This window comes from Lycium barbarum, chromosome 10 (genome assembly GCF_019175385.1).
Source record: "Lycium barbarum isolate Lr01 chromosome 10, ASM1917538v2, whole genome shotgun sequence".
NCBI lineage: Eukaryota > Viridiplantae > Streptophyta > Magnoliopsida > Solanales > Solanaceae > Lycium > Lycium barbarum.
Window position 1 is genome coordinate 6,694,317 of NC_083346.1, and position 9,817 is coordinate 6,704,133.

General features: G+C 34.8%; 1 protein-coding gene across 2 annotated transcripts; it reads right to left on the reverse strand.

The window, feature by feature from the left end:
• Positions 1 to 583: 583 nt before the first annotated feature.
• Positions 584 to 9,186, reverse strand: LOC132613873 (beta-hexosaminidase 3). Of its 2 annotated transcripts, none has more exons than XM_060328157.1 (15): positions 8,956 to 9,186; positions 7,669 to 8,008; positions 6,937 to 7,011; positions 6,070 to 6,105; positions 5,856 to 5,967; positions 5,656 to 5,726; positions 4,743 to 4,873; positions 4,580 to 4,645; positions 4,087 to 4,187; positions 3,941 to 4,000; positions 3,494 to 3,527; positions 3,256 to 3,354; positions 3,122 to 3,181; positions 2,125 to 2,375; positions 584 to 961 (listed from the first exon to the last, which is right to left on the reverse strand). In XM_060328157.1, the coding sequence occupies exons 2-15, from the start codon at positions 7,996 to 7,998 to the stop codon at positions 795 to 797; spliced, it is 1,593 nt and encodes a 530-aa protein (XP_060184140.1). In that variant the 5' UTR covers positions 7,999 to 8,008; positions 8,956 to 9,186; the 3' UTR covers positions 584 to 794. The 2 variants fall into 2 exon arrangements, with proteins under 2 accessions (XP_060184140.1, XP_060184141.1); XM_060328158.1 differs by lacking the exon at positions 8,956 to 9,186 and adding an exon at positions 8,338 to 8,476.
• Between the last annotated feature and the right edge of the window lie 631 nt (positions 9,187 to 9,817).

The window sequence follows — 9,817 nt, forward strand, 5'->3', positions numbered from 1 at the left end:
AAAATCTCTCTTCCGATTCAAAATCATAGTGTAACGTTTATCCTCACAGTCATGGAATAGGCGAGATAAATAAAAATAATGCTTTTTCTTTTTTTCTTTTTTTTATAAGGAAATCTTATTGGAATTGTCCGTGTCCAGTTCATCATTCAGAATCATATCACATCCCAGATATGATGAAATGGGATGAATTGAGATTGAATTTTGTACTTTCAATCAAGCACTTTCATAACAATAAAGACTTTCGAGATTTGTTCTATCCCTAGATGTAGCAGTCAATCAGTGGACCTTTATAAATCAATCTCTCTTAAATCAATATTTCTTATGAATCGTAGCGCGGTAACGCCTAAAGGGAGAAGGTTTCTGTTAGAGGGTTCATCACTCCTGCATTTCTAAGAATAATGTTGTAACTTGAAATCTGATTGAAACTGTGTTTACTTTATCAAAATTTTCGTCTCGTAAAGCACAAAAGTTAATTTTTGTGTACTTTTTACAAAATGAAAAGACCTAAGTTTAGGTACAGTTTCATAGAACTTAATAGTTTTGCCTTGAAGAAGAACATGGAATAAGGTATGTGAGACAACAATTGACTGCAGGTGAACTCATAGATAAGGCTGATATTTCTTCCATATTCCTTCGAAAGAATTACAACAGAGAGCGTTGCCTTACAATGATAGCGACAACTTTTAATGCATGAAGGCTAGTGCTTCCTGCTATCAGGAGCACTACATATATGATTTTAATTGATTCTACAGGGATTGATAAAAGAATGAGAAGAAAAAGAACACTTCAGGTAACTATTGCTGATAGCAAGAACCTGGCTCTTCTGGGGCAGCTCGCCCGCCTCCGGTTAATGGACCAGAAGCCACTCCTCTTTGATTCAATAGGCACCTAAAATGCGCCAACCTACTTGCAATTTGATCTGGATTTTTGGCAATGTTGTCATAAGCTGTCCATAGCCTCTCTTTTGTGCAGCAAGTGAACAGCAATAACAAAAGAAGAAACGTTACAACAAGAAAGACGATAGGATATAACATGTAGCTCAGATGTCATAATACACATGAAAGAAACTATGGTCAGAGTCTTAGAAGAAACAAGAAGTACGGATAGACAAAAAAGCTTTAGTTCATCTAATAATCTGGTCGTATGGGCTACTTAACAATGTTTGACATTTCAGCTAATAGTATATCAAAGCCAGTAATTCGGGATATCTTTTTCTTTTTTGACAACTGTGGTGTCAGGGCCAGCTCGTGCACACCTCAACTAATTTCACGGGACACCTGCTATCTCCCACCAGCACATGTACTGGATAATTCTGCCCACCAAGACTAGGACAGATGGAAGAAATCACCTAGTGTTTTTGCCTCCGCCAGTAAGTTAGGATATCATGTGCCTTCTAAGAATGCCTAAAGCTGGTGATGGATAACAACTCGGATAGTTTTTGCGAGAGATTAGGATGTCTTCACCTCGTGCGCTTATGATTTATATTCATGTACAACCATATGCAAGTGGAGGGATGTTGACAATTGCAGAAACAAAAGATTTTTCTAGCTGGAGAAAAGAACATACAAGGTAATTTAACATCAGACTAATTTCTCTAAGCAGTGCGATTAGTCTCCTAATCGCCCTTTAAATAACATGGAGATTGACGTGAAACTGGATAGGATAAAATATTGACCAGGTAAATAGGACGTGGAAGTGGTATTCTGTCAGTTCACTTAACCATAATTTTGGTCCGACTAAAATTTTGATCCTTCCCTCGACATGCTAGAAAAATTTGACTTCTATTTCAAACAAATCTAGCTTTGCTATTTCATTGTTTCATATGTGGCCATGAATACACAGAAGTGGCTCATCTGACACTTCAGTGGACCATAAACGAACATTTTTAATATATAAATATTTTGGAGCACTTATGAGATTCAAATAAGTACATAGATGATTGGTTGCTCTTTGTAGAATGCTATTTTAGTTATTTCCCATTCCTTACCTTTTGTATACACCTTGTATTTGGGACCATTTCATATCAAAGACAAATACTTTTTCAAACAAATAAAAGATACAAGAAAAAAAAGGCAGAATCTAGATTTCAGGAAGATATATTCAATAAGAGAGAGAAAAGACTACCTGCAGCTGCCGCTGCACGAGGCCATATGGTTGTTTCGATGTTTGATCCATCAATATGCTCACCCCACATACATACTTCACCCCCAATAACCAGCCGTTGTTGCTTGGAATTTGTAATATTAGTTAGTGGCTCATTTGAATAGAAATCTTGCCATGTGGTATCTATATGGTCCAAATACCACTTGTCCTGATTGCTAACGATGCACCGCAATCCAGCTGCAGTTACTTGCTGAGCAACACCTCCCCCGAGCCTGCCAGATATAATACAACCACAAGGTTAATCCATCACTCGGTTTTATGAAAAGTTCTCCAACTGACTTGGTGATGCCTACTTTCTCACTTTTTGTATCACCTGTGAATGTTCTTTAAATGTCCAAGATACAATAACATCCTACATCCAAGGCAGGTTAATTAGGAGATCTTGTTACCTCCAAAATTTCTCGCCTTTGGCTGATTATAGGACATCATGATTTTTAAATTTTTTATTTTTTATATGGTAAACCATGTCCTTCCAAAGCCCCCGGGCCCCAACCAGGTGCCCAACATTGCATTTTCCCACTTAACTTCCTAGGTGACTCGAACCCGGCCTTATAATTGAACAGGGCCAGAATACGGTTTCGGTTACGGGTTTGGCAGAACTCAGTAACTTTGGTACCTTGTATTTGTGTTAAAACATTTGATTTATTATAGACAAATAATTTACCCCGTACCCACTAAACTGCCGTCTCTAGAATTCAGAACGCCTAAACTCAAAACCGTAGCTCTACCTCTGAATCGGAGGTGGAGGGCCTTTCCCAATAGACTATCCTTCCCTTGTCTATTAAAACATCATTAATTTCACAATACTATGAGCGAAAAATTAATTTAATCATCTGTGGACGAACACCTGGAAATATTCACACTCAACATGGAGAAGAATGAAGATGAAAAACTAAGACAACAAATATATGAACCAATATGGAGCTTGCAGCTTATACCACACCACAAGAGGACGTACCAGTTGTGAACTATAGTTTTTGGGCTCAACTTATTGCCAAAATTATTGAACGTCTCTTCCCTGCAAATTTGAATATGAGAAAGTTAAAAATCAATTACTGTTGGAAAATCTCATAATGAAAGGCCTTCCTATACCAGTTGATAATTTCATATCCATGGGATAAAGCTATCTTCTGTGCTTGCAACACGAAGTACTCATAAGCAGTGGTTCCATTCAACCGGTGTTTCTCTAACCTGTCAAACAAACATGTTTATTATTTTAAAGGAAAGTAATTTAATAAAAGCTTCAAAGGATGATTAACTTGAGAAAATGATTGTGGAAGATATGCAATATTGCTAGTAGAACATAGAAATAAAATAGCATATTGTTTACCACTTGTTTATACGAGGGGTTAACGTCCAGCAACCTGCAGGAAACATCCAATTGCGTGTTTTAGTATATATTACCTTAAAGTTGCTGAAAGTTAAGGTCAGAAGCTGTACAAGCAAAGAAGATCAGTAGTACCCGAGTAAGATAGATTGAAATTAAAGTCAATGCCTGGTGTCATTAAGTATTATTAAGGTCCAAAGAAACAATTACTTAAAGGAAACTGGAAGTCTGAAAATTGACAGAGGCACATGCAGACGTGTTATTACTTTAGTAGACAGGTACCTTTTGTAATAATTTCTTATGCATCTTGTACCTCAAATTCATGCAGCTACCGAATTTGGACAACTAAAATTCTGTTCCCTCACTAGAATCCTTTCTACAACATTGTAATATATTTATAATCAGAACAAAAATGATAGCCAGGACAGTGATCTGAACAGGGAAACTTACTTGTATCCACTTCATCACCTCCTAGATGAACAAATCTGTACTTAAATATCTTGCTAAAATCTGAAATACAGAAAGTTTACATATCATGAATTGGTCAATTCTTTTGACTCATGAGGGTCATTAAGTGATATGCAACTGAGCATTACCTGAGAGAATCCCATCTATTACTTTGAAAGTGAAATCGTTGCTTACATCAAGGGGTTGTTGACAATCTTTTGACGGCCACAAGGAAGGATAACCAACACCCCTGAAATTGAACAACTATTAGATTGGTCATATAGCAATGAAAAGTAATTCTTGTTGAAATTTCACTCAACAGCTAAACAAATTGAATGTGATTTCTAGCATGTTGGCCAAGCTTCCAAAATCTGCTTATTTTCAAAAAAGTGCTTTCTATCAAAAGCATTTTTCAAGAAAGTCGAGGAGCAGTTTGTGTTTGGCTAATCAATTTGAAAATACTTTGTGCTCGGCTAATGTTCCAAAAGTGCTTTTGGGGAAAAGTTACTTTTTCCAGCTTCTGCCACTACTCAAAAGCACTTATTTTTTCCCTGAAAACTTGGCCAAACATGTCAACTTTCTAAAATAGGCACTTTTGGCTTCCCAAAAGCTTGGCCAAACAGGCTATTTATCACCCCATACCAAGATTGAGCATGTCCCGGAACGTCTAATTCAGCTAATACATTAATTCCACGTCTTTCCGCATATCTGCAACTCTTAAAATGTTACATGGATCAGGAAAACGTCATTTGCACATCAAAAGCCAAGGAAAGAAGAATAAAGAAGCATGAAAGAAATAACTTGCCTCACAATCTCAGAAGCATCAGCTACAGTATACCGCTCTGAACTTGAGTAAGCACCATTCCACAGTTTCGGATATGAAGGTATCTCAAGTGGGAATGATTGTGTATCTACTATGTGCCAGTGCAGCACATTCTGCATACAGCAAATTTTGGGAATCAGAGTATTCGTAATCAACAAGAAGTAAGATGTATGCATTTCATTCCACAAAGTGCTGGCGACGGGCATTGGAATGCTTCTAGTGACATCATCAAATTGCTAACTCAATAAGAACTTGAATAAACGGCCAGAAAAGATATCATGTAAGTCCTTTGCCTAAGAAACTTCCATAGTCCTCACAAAGTTAAGCGAGACACCTTATTCAAATAACTGACTTTGAAATGTATCCATATTATTAGCTTTCTTCATTTTTAGTAAGTTTTACTGGGTAAACCTTCCAAACAAGATTTAGGGTAAGCACCAGTCACTTCACAAGGCATAAAATAAGAGCTTTTCTGAAGTGAAAGAAGAGTGTTTTTCTTGTGAAAAAAAAATAGCAAATGCACAATGTATCCAAATTAACTAAAATTGACTCGTAAATAGAAGTGGTAAATATTTTAACTTGTCCAACAGTTAGATTATCGGTCCTGCCTCACTCATACGTGCGCTCTATAAGCTACTCAGCCTTGCTTGAAAAACTTATAAAATGGAAAACTTTCTTAAAGTTATAATCATGAGGCAAGTCTAATAAGGTTTAATTCCATCCACTTTTCCTGAGGAAGCAGAGTTGCACAGTACTTGTTCCCAAGGTGAGGATGCAAAGAACTCCACATCAAATAATAGGTGCTTTCCGACAGGAAGATTCAGATAGACATTAAGTAAAAGTATTAAGAGGTCTAGAAAGTAGTGCATAGTTTTTAGCCGGAGAGTTACTATACCAGTTTTGCATAAGCCATCGAATCAATAACCTTCAATATCCCAGGCAATGGCAGATAGTGACGGGAAGTATCTGTAAGACAATTAAGGATATCAGCATATTAAAGTTTTGTACTTGGATAGTATCCGATGTGTTAAACTAGAAAAGCAAGATTAAATAAGTAAATGCAGACCTCCTACAATTATTAGAGAAGTTTCTCACCAATTAAAAGGCCTCGATAAGAGAATCTTGGCCCGTCAACAATGGTCCATGGAACTTGATGAACTTCAATCGTTCTGGTTGTAAAGTTAAAATGGCATGCTTGACTAAATGTCTGCCTTATGCCAAAACAAACATAAAAATATCTAATTAAGTTAAAGCAAAATACACTTGACTAAGTACTAGCAGCTATTTAGCTTGAGTGGAAGCATCAAACCTGCAAACCATGCAAAGCCCCATAAACTGTTTTTGCCTGCATTCAATTGTGACTTCTATTAAGATCCAAGAGTGTGAAAAGCATAAAAAAATCTCTCACTATTCAACCATATACGCACAGAAGCAAGCAAACAGATTGCAGGGGCAGCAGTTTTTCAAACACCTGCATGCGACTTCAAGAAGAATAAAGGTCGAAGAAGAAAATAGAATCACATGAGCACAGATGCAAGGAGAGAGAATTCATATACAGTCATCTTCTAAACAGATCATGCAACGAAGGAGAGAAATATAATATATAAAAATTAATATATTAACAGTAGCTGCCTCTTCATTATTTTATAACAAATGGAATTTAATGAAAGGGATAATTACATTTTTGGACCTCTCTAAAACATAATAGCTGGTAAATGTATATGTTTTGTATATACAGTACAAATATACATATAATATACATATGATATACATAAATATACAGGTAATATACATAATCAGTTTATAGTTTTTGTACATTTTGGCTAGCACACGTAATTATTTTTGGCTGACTGGCCAAAAATGAAAAAATCCCCAAGTGGCAACCTAAATTAGTTTAGTTAGTAAATGAGTTTCTAATTCAATGACTAAACACAAAATGTGTGAAGGAATAGGATGCATACATTGTCATGCGCTATAATACTAGGTAGCAAAGCTAACAAAGTCTAGCTTTCAAAATGTTTCAGTTATGAAAGAATAATTATTGACTATTACTTAACTGGTATCATAGAGTAGAGCAAACGGATACTGCAGTACAGCTACAGGGAAATGCATTTGATTGGACAAATATGTCATTTAAAAGAGAATCATCACATTATCAACACAGAAAAATACCTACCGTCAGATATGCATAGGCTGGGTTTCCTTTTTCTGGTATGGTTAAATTGTAGGACTCATCAACACCGTACTGCAGCTGCATTTCACAAGGTATTATTCAGGTGGTTTAGAAAATGCAAGTCAAGGAAAAAAAATCTACAATCAATAGAATTGAACAGAATAAAAGCAAAATTAACTCCATAATCCAGTCAAAGATGAGCCACAAAAAATAGATAGAACTGTCTCATAAGCTATTTTAAGTAATAGACTATTCCTTCTTCAGGAGCTATGTGCATAATTATACAATCCCTTCTTTTTTAACCAGAAAGCACAAGGCTCTATTGATATAGCAAAAGCCAAGAAATTGATCAGTATCAGTCCTGTTTAAAATACCTTTTCAAAAATTTGATTCAACTGTCTACACTAAACTATGTTCCCATAGCTCTTAGAAGACAAAAACTAAAAGCTAAGTTATGTATCAAAGAAGAATAGTTATCATGAAGTAGAGAAACAATTATCTTTTACTGAGGATCTCTAATGGAATAAGCAAAACATGATTAGAAGCTTGTCTATCATGGGCAGAGTGACAAAGCTCTTCCCAAAGTACTAGTTCTTTTTTCCTTTGACAAAGCCATAGTTCAATGAGATGCAGAACCAATTACCAGTTAGATGACCATATAACAACGACGCGACAAAGCTTAAAGCAAAGAATGAGATGCAACGAGATTATATTTGAGCTCATCCCGGAGATTACCTCATCGCTTGGAGAAAGGACAACCACTTGAATTCCCTTTAGCACCGGAGAAGGGCCGGCATATGAAGAGTTGGCGTCAACAGCATGAGATACCTTAATAACATCAAGGAACCTTGAAAACCCTTCCTTTAAAATTCCAGAGGCATCAGGGTACTTGCTGCCTTCAGTCTTGAGCACAAACTCATTACTAAGTTGGAGCATCCCATGTCCATAGCTAACTGATAACGGCATTGGCCATATCTTCAAATTCTTAATGTTAGCAGCAGCTGATATTACTAGAATGTGAACAACGACCGTGAATAATATGCTCCGCAATCCTAACTTCCCCATCACTTATACTCTAGCAACACAAGTTGAATGAACAAACTCAGAAATTCGAACTATACAACAAAGATTAAAAAAAAATGGTGATATTAGCTATAAGGAAAAGGGAAGACATTTGAAACTTATAGCCAGTTTGGTTAAGCTTCAAAAATCTGCTTGTTTTGAAAAGTGTTTTTGGAGACTAGCAGTTTGTGTTTGGCTAATCAGTTTTGAAAATCACTTTTATCAATATTAGATCAGTAATTGGTGCTTGGTCAAACATCTCAACTTTCAAAAAGAAAAAACACTTTTTGCCAAACAGGCTATTAAAAGCTTAGCTTACAAGATAAACCAAAATTATCATACCTTTACTAAAGCATTGTATAAATAAACTGATAAAATGCAAGAAGAAGAAAAATCAATGAGTTAAAAGCAGACCAACACCAATCCCACCACATTTATATGGAAAAAGGGAAATGCAAATTATCAGCTTCTGTCCCACCCCAAATGGGAAAATGTACCAAAGTTGGATTAAAAAAAAAAAACTCAGCATTAATTACAAAGAGCCCGTTTGGATTGGCTTACAGCTTAAAGCTGTTTGCAGCTTATAAGCTGAAAAAAATAAGTTGGGGTAGTCCAACTTATTTTTTTTGGCTTATAAGCTGTTTTCAGCTTATAAGCTGCTTTAGATAAACTAAGTCAAATGGGTCCAATTATTTTTTTGAGCTTATTTTAAGCATAAAATGACTTTAAGCTGGCCAGCCAAACACTCAAAAAAGCTGAAAACAGCTTATAAGCCAACTTATAAGCCAATCCAAACGGGCTCAAAGTGAAGCAAAAGAAAAAACCCATTCTTTCAAATCAAAGAAAAGAACAATCTTTACACTTCCTTCACATATAAAAGTAAAAAACAAGCTTAAACTAAGTAACCAATTCTTTCAAGGCAAAAAAAGAACAATCTTTATGCCAATCTAACATACTTACAGATACTAAAACCAAAATGTATATCAAGAATTATGAAATGTGGATCTTCAGATAGCTTCAAAATAAAAAATCTTGGAACCCCAAGTCTGCAAATCTTGGATTAGCATGAAAAATCATCCAAGAACTAATAATAAAAATATTAAAGAACCAAAAAATGGGATAAGAAAAAAGGGTGCATTTATTAGTTGAACGACTAAAGAGAGCAAGTGGGAAACAGATAGAGTAGGTAATTATTAATCATATATTTCACATTCATGGGTGGTCTTTGAACATGAGTTTTAATTAATCTTGATTAGATTTTAATGGTGGTATTATTATTATTATTATTATTATTATTATTATTATTATTATTATTACTATTATGAATGCATGAAATGGTAACCATTTGTCCTGTAAGAAAAAGGCATCGTTTGAGATTCTGTGTTCTGCACAAGTCTTGTCGCCGTCTTTTTCTTACAAAATATTTTAAATTGAAATAATAGCACTTTTGGTCCTTCGATTATTGATAATTTTGACTTTAATCCTTCTAATATTTGATAAGTATATTTAATTTTCAATTAATTGCAATATGTAATTATGAACTCCTTATGTAAGAATTATATATATATTTCAACTATTACCGTTAAATATGATGACATATGGATAATTACGTAGTTGTATTAATAACCATAGTAAATTTATTCAATCACAAATAAAAAAAATATACGTTTCAATTAATAAAAAATTTAATATGCTTAGCTAAATATTATAAAAATTACTATTTTAATTTATCGTAAACAAGGACTATCAATCCATTTAAATTAGTATATATTGTCGTTAAAGATAAAATAGGAAATAAAGTAGCCTTTCTGAAAGATCCAAT

Coding starts and splice junctions, on each gene's coding strand:
- LOC132613873 (XM_060328157.1), bottom strand. CDS start 7,998: ATGGGGAAGTTAGGATTGCGGAGCATATTATTCACGGTCGTTGTTCAC. Junction 4,188..4,579: donor CCGGGACATGCTCAATCTTG/GTATGGGGTGAT, acceptor GTTCAATTTCAG/GGGTGTTGGTTATCCTTCCT. Junction 2,376..3,121: donor AAAACTATAGTTCACAACTG/GTACGTCCTCTT, acceptor TATATCTGGCAG/GCTCGGGGGAGGTGTTGCTC.